Source organism: Lepidothrix coronata, unplaced genomic scaffold, assembly GCF_001604755.1.
Source record: "Lepidothrix coronata isolate B3197 unplaced genomic scaffold, Lepidothrix_coronata-1.0 Scaffold1, whole genome shotgun sequence".
Lineage (NCBI taxonomy): Eukaryota > Metazoa > Chordata > Aves > Passeriformes > Pipridae > Lepidothrix > Lepidothrix coronata.
This window is the reverse complement of record NW_016690181.1, coordinates 14,640,544-14,658,714: the sequence shown is the minus strand read 5'-3', so window position 1 is coordinate 14,658,714 and position 18,171 is coordinate 14,640,544. Positions and strand designations below refer to the sequence as shown.

The following is an 18,171-nucleotide window of genomic DNA, read 5'->3' as shown; positions in this document are numbered from 1 at the left end:
CTTGGATTATCCATCCTTAAGCTCATTCCCTGCTCCCCAAGCGAGTACATAAGGAGAGCTGGAAGCTCTGCCCGGGCTGCACCGCGCAACACGGTGGCTCGCCCCGAGGTTTCAGCAGCACTGGCACATGGGATTGTTGTGCCGGGAAGCAGCTCTGAGCGAGTCCCAGTGCAAGCCTGCAGCCAGCTGCGCTGGCAGAACCCGGGTGACAGCACTGTAGCATCAGCACAGATGGCATTAGCTCAGCGTTGTTGCTGGCCCTGCCATCAAACACAAAAACAAACCTTATGCAATCCCTGTCGCTTTTGGGGCAGAGATCTGCTTTTGCCTTTGCTCCACTTCTTTCAGAGTGTTTGTGCAGTGACATGGCAAAACAAATCCGAGAAAAGACTTAAATTATTTTTTTTTAAATCAACCAAATAAAGCCCCTACTTGTTTTATGATTTTTGTTTCCTTCACAAACTCTATTGTCTCACTCCAGCTCACCATACTGCCACAGCAACATCCTTGACAACACCCAGGGAGGGGCAGAGGGGTAGAAAGAGGGACCTGGGAAGACTGCTAAATCCAGCTTAAGCAGGGCTGGTATCACATGAGAAATCCACAGCCTGTGTTATCCCCAGTGTAGCACTAAGCAAGCCTCAACGCACATTTCCTTACAAAGAGTTAACACTTAATCAGGCTAAAGACTTCCGCATGTGAGTGCAGGCTAAGTCAGTAGCCTGGCTTTGAGCTGGACTTCACAGTGGTGAAAACAGGCCCACAGTGATCATGAGTGGAGCAGATGGAGTTTTCCCCCACTGTGAAGAACAGCTTCCCTAGGCACTAAGAATTCATCAGCTGTTCAGTGCAGCATCCTTTAGCTCTTGCCTTTAAAGCAAGTTCAAGATTTAAAAGACCCACAGGCTGTAGTCTGGGTGCCACACACGGTTTGGGCCTCCAGCCCACAGCCCTTTCCAGCAGCTCTCCCTCCAGTTCTATCACAGACACACGTGGGTGACACAGCAGGGAGAAGAGTCTCACAGAATAGATGGAACCTCAGATGCCCAGGCGGCCTGTGCCAGTTTGTCCAATGATGAAACAGGGTTGATTTTTCTAACCCTTTTCCTTTTGTCATTTCACTGTTGGATCACTGTTCCGAGTCAGCAATGTGTGCCCGGCTTCAAACTCCAGTGATTAAGAGCAACAGTGCCAGGGCTGTCACCCTGAGCAGTCCACTGACATGACCAGGAGAGTACATGTCCTCTAGAGTCAGAGGTTTGCTTTATCAAAAGCAGTGAAGCATGTATTGCCCTTTGCATTTAATTTTCTGTGTGTGTGTGTGTGTAAAATTAATTTTTTTCATTTTTAGCACAAAAGCACTGACACACACACCTGTTTATTTCAATTTTTTGGGGAATTTTCATTGTTTTAAATAACACAGTCCCAGCAAACAAAGGATATCCAAATACCTCTCAGCCAAAGCTGAATCCAAGCACTGGTGTCCAGGGCACACTGATATTGGTACCAGTGGGAGACATGCAGGGCAAAAGGACACTGCAAATACTTCAACCAAGGGCACACCTAAACTCCCTGTCACCCCACCAGATGTTCCTGATCCATACACCCTGCTTCAGAAGCCCAGCTCTCCAGCAAGGAACCTACAAACAGCCAATAAGGCATGGGGCACACGTCCGTGACTGACACGTTCTGCTCTGGGGAGACCTGTGGAGAACAGGTAATTGGCTGCATGGGTGAATGTGCTGCTGAAAAGATCAGGAAGCAATGAACTGGATGGTCCCACTAGTGCTTCCTTGCCTTTGGCTGTCACTGGGAACTTGGCATGAGAGTGTCCCTGCTCGCTCTCATCCTACTGCCAGTGGAGCGGAGTAGCCCCACACCTGCTGTGCATTACTGCCTGCCTGGGAAAGGTGACCCTTTTTGGCAGGACACAGGCTGCAGCAGTTCCCTCTTTGCAAGAGCCACCCTTCACTAGCACAATCAACACCTCTGTCCAAGATGTACAACATTTTTATTACTGCAGTTAACAAAAAGAAGCAGCTGTTCAAACAATACGTAGTGACAAGTGCTAATATTTTAAGCAAACATACCCAACTACAAAATGTTCAGCATCTCTCTTCCTTCCATCGTAGAGGATAAGAGAAGGACTGAAAACAGCTGAGTGGACATAAAGAGCTCACAAATGCCTTATTAATAAGTGTGTTGGATCTAATGATCTGTGAAACTGAAATGAGATTATTTGGATTATCTCATTAAACAAGAATAATAGCAATAGTAACCGGGTAGTAATTAGGAGTGGGCCAATCCAAGGACAAACTAAATAATAAGGCCAAAAGACTCTTAATTAACACTCTGCATGTTTATGTCCGTACTTCTACACCCAGAATTTATGAAGAAATGAAAATTAGTGGCTATCCAGACAGCCTGATTTTACCAACCAGAAAGGAAGCCACTGTCTACCCACACCTGTATGAAGCATTCAGTCTGGAAACTAAACAATGATTAAATGGGGCTATTTAGCCAGAGCCAGCCCTGAGGAAACAAAAACATGTAGCCAAAATGTTAAACTGTTTTCAAAAGCACAGCAATTAACAACCAGCTCCAGGCAAACCTGCAAGGGACAGAACAGAAACAATCCATAATCTCAGCCTTTCACTTTAACCACCAGCCAATCTCAACCTCCCAACAAAAGCATGGCTTCTGCTCAAAGCTTGAGAGCAATTCCTGAATGGGTTCAGTGCGTAATTCAAACACCACATGAATTTTGCCTTTTAGACCATGTTTATATGTAAGTATCCAGAAGCTGTTTGGCTCAGGCCAAAGAACAGGACACGTCTGCAGACTGACAGGGACGGATGGGGCATGAGGGATTGAACATGACAGAATCAGCCTGAGTGGCATTAGGTCAAAAGGTCTCTGGTGTTGAAGCCTGAAGTAATTACTGTTGTGCAAAACCTACTGCTTCCCTTGCTTTCCCTAAGTACTCCTTACTTAACAGGAAAAGCAGGCGATATAACATACAGTGCAGTACTAAAAGGCTTTCCTAGGAGATTGGATAAACGAATCTAAAAAGTGGAGACAAACTGCTCCAAGGCCTTGACACACAGCACTGTCTTCTCGTGGGTTTCCTAAGGCAGCATGATCCGGCTGCACTTAATGCTCCAGAGTTATTGAGGCCACACCACAGCCCAACCACACACCATGGACTGCATTTACCAAAGGAATTTTAGCTCAAAGACAACAGGACGCAAAGCATTTATTTCTCTTTTAAGACTTCAGCTCCATATACTGAATTATTAAGATCAGCAAAGAAAGAAAAATAAAAGCGTAATTGAAAGAAGGTACTTTGAAGAAAGATGTCTTTGCTACTGGAGTTATGGTATCGAGAGCAGAAACTGCAGCTCTACCTGACACACTCATCATTCTCCACAGAGAAAGGCACAATTTCAATCTTGTTTTTGTAATAGGCTTGAACTATAAAATAATTATGTTTTAAAAAAATTAATTTAAAAAGTGACAATGGCTTAGTAGTTATTTGAAAGATCAAGAGAAAAGAAAAAAAAAGCAAGCCCAATGACTGTTCAATTACCCTGAAGGGTAAAAAGGCAGAGCTACCTCTAACACAAGGAAAGCACTCAGAGTAATTCAAGACTGAGGAAGGAAACATTTGAACAATCATAAAACAGGAAAAAAATTATATGGAGAGGTTTGGAGCCCCTCTGAGAGGAACTATGACAATGCTACACATAAAACTAACTATCCTAATTTTCTGAGGTTTGACTTGCCCCTATGGGGTTGCTTGGACTGTGGCCTGCATCCACACAGGGCCAAGTCTCTGTGCCACAGCTCCTTTCTTTTGGCTTTTCCCCATTTTATCACAGACCTATGCAGGTCACATAGCAGGGAGGGGAAGAGAGTCTCCCAGAAAAGGCATTGGTAGCAGCAGCGTCCTGCTACCAGGACCACAAAAACTCATCTCACATGCAGTTTCACAGATTTGCTGGGTTGGTGACACCATTCAAGCATGGAGGGAAAGCTGCTGATATGCCAAAGCCTCCTCCAGCACGGAGCGAGCTGCATGACCTGCACACCCACTCACTTCTGTGCTGCCTTGAGCCAGCTGTCAGGCAAAGCTGAACCTGTAGTCAGCATGACAGCAAAGAGCATTTAACAAATAGCCACACACTGAGAGGGATCCTCTTCTGACTCTCACTCCCGTGCTGCCTCTATCCTTATGTCCAATCTAGTGTCTGCAGACTGAGCTGCAGACTGGGCTGCGCTTTGAGCAGCAGCAGGCTGCTACACCAACGTTGCTCAAGGAGTAAACTGCTTCCTGCACAGCTACTGAGAGAACTTTATCATCGTGCTCTCTTAACAGGGGTACCAAAGGTGTCAGTGGCAGGAGTGGGGGAAAAGGATCAGATGACAGAAAACAGCCATGCACCTGTGAACGGGGAATATATCCCAAGTACACAGAGATGGACACATTGTTCTTCAAGACACCCCTAGAGCAAGTTGAAGCCTAAATCAACAGACATGAGGCTTGGCTCTTCTCAAGCCATGGAACTGGAGAAGGTTTCCAGCACCAGGAGCCCTCCTGGAAGCAGATAGCTGGAAGGCAACCCATTCCCCTGCTTGGGAAACAGAGGTAAAAAAATATATGGCAAATCTGTTTCCCCTTCCTCCTTCAGCGAGAGAGGTACCTGCAATTCGTTGTGTCCTGCATCAAAATGTATAGCAACATCTTGGAAATGAGGAGTAAATGCCTGAAACTTGACTGGGCAGCAGGTTTCTCTTTAATCCAGCTCTTAACTTGTATCTTGAATGGACCCAGGAAATGAAACTGCACCTGAACAGGCCACTGTGTGTGTAAAAGATGCAGTGCCCATGGAAAGTGCAGCAATCAGATGGGCTCCCTTTTGTGCCCTCTGAGAAGAGGTAATATGGAACCAGCACCACTACCTCTGGCAAAGGCTTTTAACCTGGAAAGGAGGTGTCTTCATCAGAATACATTGGTTTGGAGGGGAAGTGATGGGAGAGACAGCACTCAGACTACCCCAGCTGTATCTCCATGGCACAGATCAGAGGAAGTTACAAGTAACACACATCAGGACTCCAGGCACTTGAACATACTCCTGGTGAGTTTCTGTGTTTTAGTAAGTGCAGGAGTAATCGAGACTAAGGAGCAGAAAAAAAATAAACACTGTTTGAAACACCTAGCACAGTCTAACCCACAGTCTGTAACTGGTTTTGTGGACATAAAAACATGGAGTTATGCTACTGCTGCAGACCTCCAAGGCAACTACACCTCAACACTTCTTCAGAGCGTTCATATCTTCCCATGAAAAATACACAGCAAGAGGGATTTTCCTACTGTCTCCCTTCTCACAGGAGAGGAAATATTAAGACTAAAAATACACCAATGATCAGCTCTTTTACACATTTAGTGTGCTTGTACCTACTCTGCAGTCTGTTGCTAATATGGCTTTCTTTCATTTCTAATATTTTTTTAACAAAGATGTTTAAGGATTACAAGTCAGGATGCTTGGAGGGAGGCTTATTACTCAGGATATTGTGCCAAATAAAAGTTTTGCTTTTTAAGACTGGCTGACAGTTGCATTAAGACACATGCAACATGTTCTAGTCTTTTTTTTAAGCAAAAAATTCTTGTAAATTTGTATGAATCTGGGAGATGGAGCTTTGTGCAATCCACAAAGTATCCCTTGTCAAACTTCCCATGCAGGCTGCTGAACCATATCCAGTCATATATCTCTAAAATCTGTGTAAACACTCCTCTGAATCAGCACTTCAGCACATCAGCTTCACTGTCTGTGTTGACTTTTGCATGACCCACCTCTGCAGCTTTCCAAAACTGCTGCTTAGTTTCTTGTGCTTCCAGAGTGAGCCACTGCAAAAAGATCAGGCTGGAGTTCAATACGTGTGCTTTTATAGCAAGTACCACTCAGTAAACCTCAGGTTCATCATCCCAAATGCTGCTTCACTTGATCTTCACTACAAAGTAAGTGACAGGGCAAAACACTCCACTTTAACCTGGTTGTTGGTCACATGGCCTGCTGGAGTGAAAAAGAAAAACTTGAGCGTGTACGTGGCAGTGAAATGAATAATCTCAGCCTAAACTGCAAGCTACATAAACAGTACTAAACTGCTGTGTGCCGTGGGATTATCCATCATTGTGACGAACTGCAGCCAAAGCCTGTGTTTTGTTAGACCATATCTGTCATTGCTATCTGCAGTATGACATTTCCGATTGCAGCTGCTTTCAGAAGAGCTTTTCAATTTTGTTGGGGAGACAAATCTAACTGCTGTTTAATACCAAACAATACTGCAGCAGGACATGATTGCTTTGCCTACATAACATTTTTTCATTAAAGCACTCAGATTTGACCCCATTAGTTGGATCTTTGGATCAGACTAGAAGCAAGGCTCAGGAATCCCTCTATGAAATAGAATTTCTTACTCGACTAATCTGCGACCCTCAGAGTTTTATTAAACAGCTGCAGAAGGTACTGATGTTTGTTAAGAAGGGGATATGCTATTTCCAGAGATCACTGAAACATAGGCTTTTCCTATGTTTTAAGGAAAATCCTGTATATTTGGCAGCTTAATTGAGGAGATTATTGTAAGGATTATACCACAGAACTTGTAAGTGAAGAAGTTTCAAAACTGAGACGTTACAGTGTCCCAACTGTCCCAATATCCTCCTTTTCCATATCCAAAGTTGCCACACACAGAAAGACAAGCTAACAGCAGCAGACCACACCAAGATCTGCTCTGAGCTGGTAGGAGCATAGAGTTATCTGCCCCACAAGAGCACAGTCAGGTGGACAAACCTCTGAGACAAACCTGGCTCCATTTCCCTGGTGCTCTGTCAGGGAAGGAAAAAGGTCCACCCCACACCCCTCTCTGGGCAGGGAGAGGTTGGGAAATTGTTCTCTTCTCTCTCAACATTGCACATACATCAGTGCAAAAAGGGGTTATTGTAACTACCAACTATTGTCCATCAAGGGTCACACTATGGGATCCTGTGCCAGGAGTCAGTGCCACAGTCTGTGTCCCCAGAAGCCTCTGTGAACTGCCCCCATGCTTGGCTCTACACACAAGCCATTTACATATAAACATCCATCCCTGTTTGAAGTGCAACCATCACAGGCTCACAGGCCCAACACCAGACTGGGATCCAGGACATCAGAGCTGAATGCTGAGCTCTCCTACAGCCCCAGACAAATTATTTCACTGCTTTATGCCTCTGTCTCCCTGCAAAGCTGGAGGATAGTCTACTCTATTCTCACAAAAACCATGGAGATTTATGGGTCAAAAGTACCACGTAAGAGCTGGACATCAGTGAAATGGTGTTCCCGGAGCATCAAATTTGCAACACTCTCACTTGGCGAATTCCAGGAAACTACACATTTTCTCCAGCAACTAACTATTCCTAGGTCTTTACATAACCTTTACTTGGAATTTGAGACCACTGAAACAGTCACATCCTTGAATGTTACAGGAATGTTTTTTTGTAGTAAGGGCTTTATTTGTTAATCTTATAGGTTTTTTAGATCTTATCTTGATTGAGAGTAGTTAAATACTGTTTTTAAATATTATTCTTGTATTGCTTTTCAAATACAATGCTGGAAATAACAGAATACTAAACCAAAAGAGAATCCAGACCTGATTCTACTGCTGAAGAACATTAGCAGGAATAATTACTGAAGTGATGTCCAAGGAGGTATCTGTAGCATGAGTCTGAGCTGTAAATGGAACACCCAATACAAAAGATAAGTATTGCTTCATCACCAGTTTCTGAAAATTTATCAATTTGTAGTCCTAGTTTAACCAAGACTGGCAGAGCTGAGCAAGATGGGATGGACTTTACTTTAAAAAAAAAGAAGATGTATGGTGTTTTTCTGGGACAACAAAACAACAGGAAAAAAACCCAAACTCGCAAGGAAACAGCATCTTTTATAGCCTGTATTTCACAGCAACTTTCAGTGTGCCCCTGTGTCCACTAAAGTATATTATACTGAGAGAGGTTTCCATCCCCTGTCTTGCAAACCTCAAATGCCTTCACCATCAGAACAGGTCCTCTGAGATTTGGATCCTTCCCAAGTTCATTTAACCTAATTAATTTTTAATGGGTGTCACTTGTTTTTTCACCCAGTCAGTCAACAGCTTCTACAGTTCAAAACACCAGCCACCCTCTTCCCATCCTGGCACAACACAGGAGTCAGGATCTACTGAAATTATTCATCTGCATCATAAAGAACTTGAAGGAGCTGTAAAAGAGATTGATCCCTGACAGGTGCACTAAACTTGAAAGCCCCTTCCTGGCTCTGAAGAAGGAGAATTCTGACCTGAAAAGGAGTCTTGAGTGAGCAGCTTCAAAGGGAATAAAATATCAGCCTGTAAAACCAACACTCACTAGAAAACTCAGGTGATCTTTTAATGTAGGTACACTTCTTGCCTCAGGCACAGCCAACGTAATTACTTGCCACCCAGTATCTCAGCTCAGGGGCTGATGTAACAGCCTGTGCTTCACTTCCTTTTGCCCCAAGCACTGAGCAAACCTCAAGAAAGCGACTGCCAGTGCTTCTTCTCTAGTCATCAGGCCCTGTAGCACAATGCTACCGTTTATCCTCACATCCAATACATATTGCCATGCCATTAACATTGTCCTTTCATATTGATTCAGCTCCAGTTACAGTTCCATCTGTGATGGTTAACATCTTTAATAAATCCTGTGGTGACAGGAAAGCACTCACACCAGTCAGCAACACTGTTCATTACAAAGGTTATGGATTTCTAACCAGAGGTAAAATTTATCCTAAATGCAGGAGAGGAGGGAGAGGAAAGAGGGAAGCCTTCATTTATCCAACTGCAACTATGTCCAGAAATCCTTGGAAGCAAGAAAAGGACATTCACGGACATCCCATTAGTGCAGCAAACACTGTGGAACCATTTCCTGCTGCCAAGATATGTGCTGGCGAGGGAGGGAGGTTACCAGGGCACAGCGACATATTGTCATGCAAATGTGCCGAGTTATTGAAGGGACTTCCCAGCAACAGCCGCATTTTTTCACTAGTTTGATCCCAGCATTGAAAAGGAAACAAAACAACTCCATGAACGTGAAGCAGCATTAGCCTAAGCCAGAATCACCAGCTATCCCAGAGCTCGGGGAGTACCAAACCTGCCTTCGGAGAATTCCATAGGCCCTACTGCTCTTTATTTAAATGGGAATGGGTAAAGAAACTGGTCCTTGAGTCTGGAGAAACACGTGAGGTGCTTTTTAACTACATTGTTTTTCATCATCTGTAAGTGACACTGAAAACAGTGGAAGAAAGTGACACACAAACTGTTGCTCAGAAAAAAATCAGGGTGCACATTTCATTCACATTTTGCTATTTGGTATTAACTTGCAAGCAATGATTTTGAGCTGAAAACTAAAAAGCTCACTGCTCACTGGCAGAAAATGCAACTGAAAACACACTTTAGAAGCTGTTTTCCAGAAAAAGCAAGGCAGCCTACATTTACAGCTTTACATTTATAAATCCAAATAATTTCTTGCCTTTTTTGATTGTTATTACTATAGCTTGGTGTACTTTTTTTGCCCCTTTTCAGCTAAAGAAATTCATGGCTTCCAGCAGTAGTAATGACGAGGCAGCAGAATAACTGTTGTTTAAGTTTCCATACTTGAAATAAATTACTAAGGATTTTTTATTTTTCAGAGAGGTAGAGGTAAAAAATGGTTTATTTGCCTCCACAAGGGAACCAGTTGCACATCACCAAATCCTTCAGAATGAACAGATACCTAGCACTCGAGAGTCCTCTGGCCATGACTGAATCAAAGCTTTCCCTTACATCCCTGTAAAGGTTAATCCTTTTCATACTTAACAGTCACCTTTCAAATGCTTTCCAGGAAACAAAGGTAGAAACTGCACATGGCATTTACTGATTTAACCAAAGACTTAACCTTTCTGGACTTACCATTCCAGGTTGAACCGCACAAGTGAAGAAAACATTATGTTGTGTTCATACATTTGAATGCTGCCTTAGCTGACCCAAATCAGGGTGGGCTAAACTCAGGTTACCTAAAGGAATGGAAAAAAAATGGCTTGACTGATTTGCAAAAAAGGGTGTAAATTCCTTAACAAGAGCTTGGACACACATCCAGAAGTGTCAAGGCAAGCAGTACACAGAAACCTGGGGGAAGGAAGGGAGAAGGCCCAAGAAAGGCAAGAGAGGGAGGACCTTCATACTCCCAAGAAAAAGCATGGATTAGAAAGGACTGCCTGGAATTAGAAAAATTGATTATTAAAAAATCAATTTTTCTAATCCATGAAAAAATGGATTAGAAAAATCTATGTGGAAAAAATAACCTCAAACCTGAAGAATGCCTGTTCCATCTCCCTGTTCGACATCCATCAGAGAACTCAATTCTTCAGACCTAAGGAGACCATTTCTTACCACCCTCAGCAATCCAGAAGTGACTGCAAGAACTATCACTCTTCTTCCTAAAACCCTAGAACAAACCTTCCTGGGAAACTGCAGGCAACCATGGAGGGCTCTACCAGAGGAAAGGGTGCCACTGCAGCCAGCCTTCAAACCCAGCTCTTGATGAGCCAAAGGGAAGCAGCCTCTGCCATACACCCTGGAAGAGCTGCAGAGCTGGCAAGGACTGAAGTCTAGTGGAAGGCTTTTGTGAACCAAACCTGCAGAGCACAGTGTGGCCATGTGGCTGCTGAGGGGCCCCGTTTACCATACCTTGCTGTCAAAGCACAGCCCTGTGGCTGCACCTCCCTGGAGAAGGAAAAGCAGGCTTCACTGTGCCAGAGGGACCAAGAGAGCTGGAAGTGGCAGAGGCTGGGAGCTCCTTTCTGAGGTGTGCCTTGTCACAACACAGGAAAAAGCTCACACTGGAATATGGAAAAAAATAATCACTGTTCAGATTTGTACCTGCTGGGAGAGCAAAAAGTGCTGCAGGAGGGAAAAGCAACACTGGAAATTCAGAAAAGGCTGCTGGGAATGAGGCAGAACAGCAACACACCTTCTGAAGACTAAATCAAGGCTAAAGAAGCCATAGAGATGTGACATCGTGACAATAGAAAGCAAGAGGGCAGTGGGGCCCAAAGCCTGAGAACAACCCAGGCTGCTGTGGAAAGGGAAGCCAGTGTGGTGCCTGGACATAACCATGGGGCAGGGACAGTTTTGTGCTGGTCTTTAAAAAGAATTCATTTGGGGCAACTATTTGCAGATTTGGATTTATTCCCATCATCATATCTCTCCAGGCAAAGGAAATTACAGTACTTTTATGCAGAGCAGCAGGACAGACTCCACTAACTCTCCTGGGCAGCTGGATCAGAAGTCCTGAGCTGTTGGGGCAATCCTGGTGCTCAGCTAACATGGCAGAAGCCTTAAGAGACTACCTGAAAGTTTCACCCTCACCCAGGCACAGCCCAGTACCACAGCCCCAAATGCTGATGCTTCCACGTGACCACGTTCCTCCTTGTCCCACCCTCCTCTCCAGACGAGCTGTAGGACCACATCCCCCTGATGCGTTGCTCAGTATCATGTGTTGCAGGGTTCTGCTCCCCAGGGTCAGCACTTGGCTCCACTGTTCCTACAGCTGCCAGGCACCCACTGCCCTGGGGCACAGCAGCTGCTGAACAGACAACCTTCGTGCCCTGGGGCAAGTAGGCTCAACTCCTAGTGTTCCTGTTCTGGCTACCCAAGGGGTAAAGGACAGACAATCACTGGGCTGCATCCAGAGCAGCATGGCCAGCAGGTTGAGAGAGGGGATTCTGCTCCTTTGCTCTGGTGAGACCCCACCTGGACTGCTGCACTCGGCTCTGGAGTCACCAGCACAGGAAGGACATTGACCTTTTGGAGCAGGTCCAGAGGGGGCCACTAAGTTCATTAGAAGGATGAAACACCTCTCCTGTGAGGAGAGGCTGAGAGAATTGGGATTGTTCAGCTTGGAAAAGAGAAGGCTTCAGGGTGACCTAATTGCATCCTTCCAGTACCTTAAGGAAGCCTGAAAGAAAGCTGGAGAGGGACTTTCCACAAAGGCATGTAGTGACAGGAGAAATGGCTTCAAACTGAAAGAGGAGATTCTTTACTGTAAGCATGGTGAGGCACTGGCACAGGTTACCCAGAGAAGTTGTGGATGCCCCATCCCTGGAAGTGTTCAAGCCCAGGTTGGAGGGAGCTCTGAGCAACCAATGAAAGGTGTCCCCAACTAGAGCAGGGGGGTTGGAACTACATGACCTTTAAGGTCCCTTCCAACCCAGGCCATTCTATGGTTTTGTGATTAATCCTACTGAAAAGAGACAACGTACCTAAGCCAGCCTGTATGTTTCCAGGAAATACAGCATCTTCAGCAAGACAAGCAGCAGGACTCCATGTGTGTAACAGTACAATCACAATACCATTACCATTCCTAAATAAGAGATAAGGGGTACCTCTCCTCCATCCTTAAGAGTACCTTCAACACCTGGATCTGATCTTACTGCAAGCCTAGGATGTGTTTTCATTCCTGACAGTACAGCACAAGGCAATTATTGACCTGGTGGTACTCCTCCCCTGCACCCCTGTGAGGCAGATCCCAACACTGTAACAATGCCTGCCTTTCCCTCTTCTCCTACCAAGTCAGCAGCTTTCAGCACCTCTGGATGGGTGAAATGCCACGTGAGCACAGCCTGCCTGCAGCCCCTCCAGCAAACCAGTGCCAGGAAAAGACAGTACAGAATGTGTTCAAACCAAGACACCCCAGTGGCACGAAATACAAGAACTGTGTGAGCTCCAACATGCCCAAGGCCACTGGATCAGCCGTCAGATTTTAAATCCTTCACCTGTTCCCGGGCTCGGGCCAGCGGCCTCAGCATGTGACCGCCCGGTGGCGCTGTTCGCAATAGGAAACTCCTGTTTCCAAGCGCCACCTCCTGGTGCTTTCCCTACTTACATACAGGCATCAGGGAACGAGGAGCAGAGAAAGTGTCCCTGTGCTTTTCTGATAGAGGATTGCAATTTAAGATGGACGAAACAGTAGTATTTTTAGTTAAAGCAGAATTAAGTATTTCCCTTTTAAAATCCTTTTTTAAAAAAATCACATGCCTATATTTAGCTTTGTAATTTGGCAAAGGATTCCTGTCTTTCTGCAAAATTAAATTCAGAAGTTACCAGGTCCCACTGGTTATGATCTAGAAATTAGCTACAACACTCCACAAAAATGACAGGGTTTATTTGAACTCACTTAAGTTTGCAATATGGCAAAAGCTAAGTAACGCATCAAGACTCAGAATCCAAGTAACTACCCAGAGTAACTCCGTTTATAATATATTTCCTCCTAGAAAAGGAAAAAGCTGTCACTCTGTTCTCCACGTTTCTCCAGCAGAAAGGTAACTGTTCAAGTAAAGGCAATCAGAACCTGGAGGCATAACCTTGGCAACAGTTACAACAGCTCCTGCCCTTTGGGTTTAGGGAAAACTACCTCAGTAAGGACACACTGGGGAGAGCTAAACTGTTGTCTGTACCTGTCCAAATTCCTAAGATTATTCTTAAAATTACTTACAAACAGCAACATTTAGTATCAGGAACTGGTTGAGGTCTACTTAAGCTTTCTGCACAAGCAACAGCTCTACATGACCTGGAATTAATGAATAAATCTCTCTAACTTTGTTTCCCCAACCCCTCATCTCCTGCATAATCCCTTCTTCAATTTCTAAATTTCCAGGTCTTCCTCCTCTTACTGCTTTCTTCCCCAGTTCCTCCTGCAGGACACAGAGGCAGAGCCTGATATGAATAAAATGCATCAGCAGTGAATGACTCAGTACCATGGCTGCACACCTGCTCCACCTGGAAAACTTCCCACTTAAAAGCAGCTTCCTGAAACAAGCAGAAGCTTCTAAGACACCGATCATTTAGAGACAACACAAATTCAGATAAAGAAAATTTATTCTTTCATTAAGTCACAGTCAGCTCTTACGCGACCAGGGCAGAAGCTGTCGATGATTCACTAAAAAGAGAGAAGAGAGAAAAGAGAGAAATATCAATTGCAGAGGCAGGTTTTCAAACTAGTTGTCACACAGTTCAAAGCTTTAACTACCAGTCTTGAGCTGAATCACTGCCTGTTTAAAATTTTTTATGGCATAAGATTTCACTCTTCCTTTTAAAATATAAATACTAGGAACACAGCACAAAACCATGTATTCAAGAACCTGGATAGCTGCACTTAAGTCTTCTTAGAAAAAGCAAGGCTAAGCCTGTGGTGGCTGCCTTTCAAGAGAAAAACTATAAATGACTTTCATTTTTGCCATACCTACTAAGCCATTTCTCAAAAATTTTTGAAAGTAACATCAACTATAGAAGTATCTCGAGCGAGAACAAAGACAGCAGTTTGTATTCTTATAAAAATTATCTAGTCGATCGAAAAAAAAAACCATTGTCTCAACAAACAAGGTCACTAAGTGTTTCTAAATGTTACAATGGTCATTTTACCCAGCAGTTAATATTTATAAAAATACCAGTTCTTTGCTGCCTGGGTTATCTACACACCTGATCATAACACTTTTCACTCTTTGAGTAATAGCCCCAGCAGTTTACAAAACCTTTGAGTCTTCAGTGACAATAGGAATGCAAAAGACTTACTACTTCCAGTTGGGTGGCAGCACTCTCTTAGTTTTGTAGTAGCGAGCCAACCTATGGATCCTGCTCTCAATCAGAATCAGGCGGAACTTGGCATCTTTATCCTTGAAAAGAAAGTTACATTATAACAAAGCACTACTTTAATTCCTCAATGTACAATTCAGACGTGCTTCAATAAAATAAAAAATCCACAGCTACTGCTACAAACTCCACATTGCCATTACCAAAGCCTGATGAATCCCGTAAAGTCAGAAGAGGACCAGAAATACGTGGTTTAAATGCTGCTTTTAAAATCCTTTTCACAGACAAATACCATCCTCCTTGACCAAAATGCCTCCCCAACCCCTTAAATTTACTCAAAGCAGAGCTAACAGGAAGTACACAAAGCTTCTTTGCTTTGTCAAGCTGTACATAAACTACTGTATAATTTAAAAACACAAACACTGAGTTATCCAATGAGCACACACCTTTCTATTTCTCTCAAGATGTTTGCGAACAGCAACAGCTTTCTTGATCAAGTGATAAAGATCCTCTGGAAGGTCTGGGGCCAGTCCCTTTGATTTAAGGATTCTCAGAATCTTGTTGCCAGTAACAAAGCGAACCTGGGCAACACCATGGGAATCCCTCAGGATCACACCTGGAAAAAACATTCACATCTTACACCAAGAAATCTTGTGAAACCAACCTTACAGTTACAAGCTATCCAAAAAAAACGTCTTCTGCAAGTTAAAAACCTTTCTAGTGGACACTGAAGAAATGGCAGACAATGAGTGAGCAAAATACAACTTACAAATGCTGAAACACTTTATGATAAATCTTAAAACACAACTAACACACCCACTACTCTTACACAGGTAGTACATGAAGTGCTACAGTACTATTGGAAAATTTTCAACAGGGCTCATTAAAGGAATGTATTCAATCACTCTATGAATTATCATTCTAAGAGGGATTATTATCACTTTCGGGATTATGATAATTCATTTACACAGCACCCAATTACACATACACTGTATACACAGCTCATAACCACATAAAGCCGTCATGCAAACACTTCATCTCTAGAAGGCTCCAAACCACTGAGAACTGGTCTATGATGCAGCTACAGTGCCTTGCTCAGTAAATCCTGAGCACAAGGGCTGCCAATATTTGAAAACTTCCTCTGGGAAACTGGGCAGACTAAACTTCCCTATGACACACAATGTTACATCAAGATCCTCATCGGTCCCTTCCAACTCAGGATATTACTTTATGGCTCTTAGTGCTATCCACAGTGAACACACACAGATACACCAGATATGCAGTGTTTTCTTAGCATGTTATTTAACACAGGTTGAAAGAACAATTACATTATTACAGTCAGAAAAATGTGGTTTTGTCCCCATTCAGGAGTGGTTTATAATCCTTACCGATCTGGGACGGAGTCAGGCCCTTTTTAGCCAGCTTGTAGATCTGTTCCTTTACATCATCAGAAGTGAGTTTCAGCCACTAAAGAAAATGAGAAAAAAAACCCCCAAACTGATTAACACTGCTTAATACAGAGGGCACAGGCTAGCTACATGAAAGCTTTTTATAAATGGTAGAAATAGGTGCTTTGTAGTGCTTGAAAAACAATCAAGAACTGAAATTGTACTTTTAACAATACAGAATTTTTTTGACACACAATATACCTACAGTGCTGGTGAAATGTGGTGAGGGAAGGCAGAAGTAAAACATGAGAGGCTCCATTGTAAAAACCAACTGCTTTACCATCAGTTCACTTCAATTGCCACACCAGAAGTAGAAACACAAAGTTACAGACAAAAAAAAAAATCACTGCCATTGGGAAGGAATTCTTAAACTAGGCCTTTTGACAGAAATACGAAATTGAGACCCAGTTAGCCACCTCTTAGTAAACCACCTACAGAGATTACTGAAAAATCAGACTTTAAGTACATTAATTAAAAAAAAAGAAACAAATGGATCTACTGAGATAGAATTAAAAGGCCAGTTCTATGTTAAACTGTGCTGATAAAGCCACTGCTTCTACAGTTATTAAGGGGAAGACAACACCAACAAGCTAGGTAATCCTCACTTTCAGTGAGCTACAGAAGCTCCTGATTTTTTGTCCTTTTTAATACTGTCACAGTATGAAACTGAAAAGCACAGCAAAAATAAATTTGGAAGTGCTCCGAAGATTACAATTTAAAACAAAATATAAATAAAACTGAGCAAAAAAAAGACACAATTTTTTAAAGCAAATACAACATTTGATCATCCTGACTGTTATCAAAACGTTTACTGTCAGCAGTAGTTCGAGTAGTTTCATATTATTTTACTTCAAATTGTATCTGCTTAAAATCAAAGCACAAAATACGAAATTATGTTCTCATTTCACTGTTTTCCAGTCCATGCTTTTCCACATGCACCACAAATTGTTCTTTCTGTCAACAAAACAGATCCTCCAAGAAATAGTCTTGCAACCAAAGGACAGAGAAAGCCCTTTTTTAAGTACAAGTAACCTGAAAGAACTAAGGGTGCACCAAAATTATTTACTTTACTCCCTGACCAACAAATTGGCTGTAAATATTTTTGAGAGTAAGCGGTTTATTCCACAACAGAGAAGGCCAAACTCGAGTGTGAAGAGTAATTTAATCTCAAGGAATTACCAGCATATAGACCCTTGGAAGTAACTGAAGCAGCACTTAAGTAAAAGGACACACAAAGAGGAAAAGAAACTTTTTTTTGCCTAATGAATCGTCTGGCCAGGACAGGACACTTGCTTCTCCAGCACCGTAAGAATCATCACAGAACCACAGAATTGACAGGGACGGACAAGACTTTTGGGCATCATCTAGGCCAGCACATGCCAATGCAGGATCACAGGAATGCATCCAGGTGGTTGAGTGTCTCCAGGGAGCCTCCACAACCTCCCTGGACAACCCGATTCATCATAGGCGAAGGCAGCCTTTTACCAGGCCATAATTTAAAAGCGATGACACAAATTACAGCTCTCTCGTTTCGTTTCCCTCCGTGGGCACTCCTGAGCTGCGCTGTGAGGCCCGGAAAAGATGCTGCGGAAAGAACTCACCGTGGGCACGCTGCGCCTGTAGGGCAAGGCCGACTGGGACAGGCCCTTTCTGTGGGAAGAAGCAGATGAGATGCTCAGCGGAGCGGGCCGCGCTGGAGCTCCAGGACCCCGGGCCGCGGCCCGAGCCTTCCCCACCCCGCCGCCATCTCCCGCGGCCGCGCGCCTCCCCCGCCAGCCCCACACGCGCCGCGCCGCTCCCGCAGCAGCCTTCCCGCTCCCGCCGCGGTCCGCAGAGCCCGCCGATCCCTCTGAGGAGTCCCGATTCGCCCCTATCCCGCGGCTCCAGCCCGGTCCCGGCGCTCACCCCGGAGCGTGCATGCGACCCATGATGGCGGCGGAGGGAGAGAAGGAGCGGCCTCCGCGCGCGCTTCCGCAGGAAACGTCGGGCCCGCGCCTGGCCCCGCCCCCCCGCGCAGCAGCCAATCAGGGGGCTCGCCCCCCCCCTT

At 44.2% G+C, this 18,171-nt stretch overlaps 1 protein-coding gene across 1 annotated transcript; it reads right to left on the bottom strand.

Annotated features, from left to right (window-relative positions):
• Positions 1-13,947: 13,947 nt before the first annotated feature.
• RPS13 (ribosomal protein S13) lies at positions 13,948-18,129 on the bottom strand. Its single transcript, XM_017813478.1, has 6 exons — positions 18,030-18,129; positions 17,726-17,774; positions 16,065-16,143; positions 15,123-15,292; positions 14,659-14,759; positions 13,948-14,026 (listed from the first exon to the last, which is right to left on the bottom strand). Exons 1-6 carry the CDS (start codon positions 18,050-18,052, stop codon positions 13,993-13,995), a joined length of 456 nt encoding a protein of 151 aa, XP_017668967.1. The 5' UTR covers positions 18,053-18,129; the 3' UTR covers positions 13,948-13,992.
• Positions 18,130-18,171: the final 42 nt, after the last annotated feature.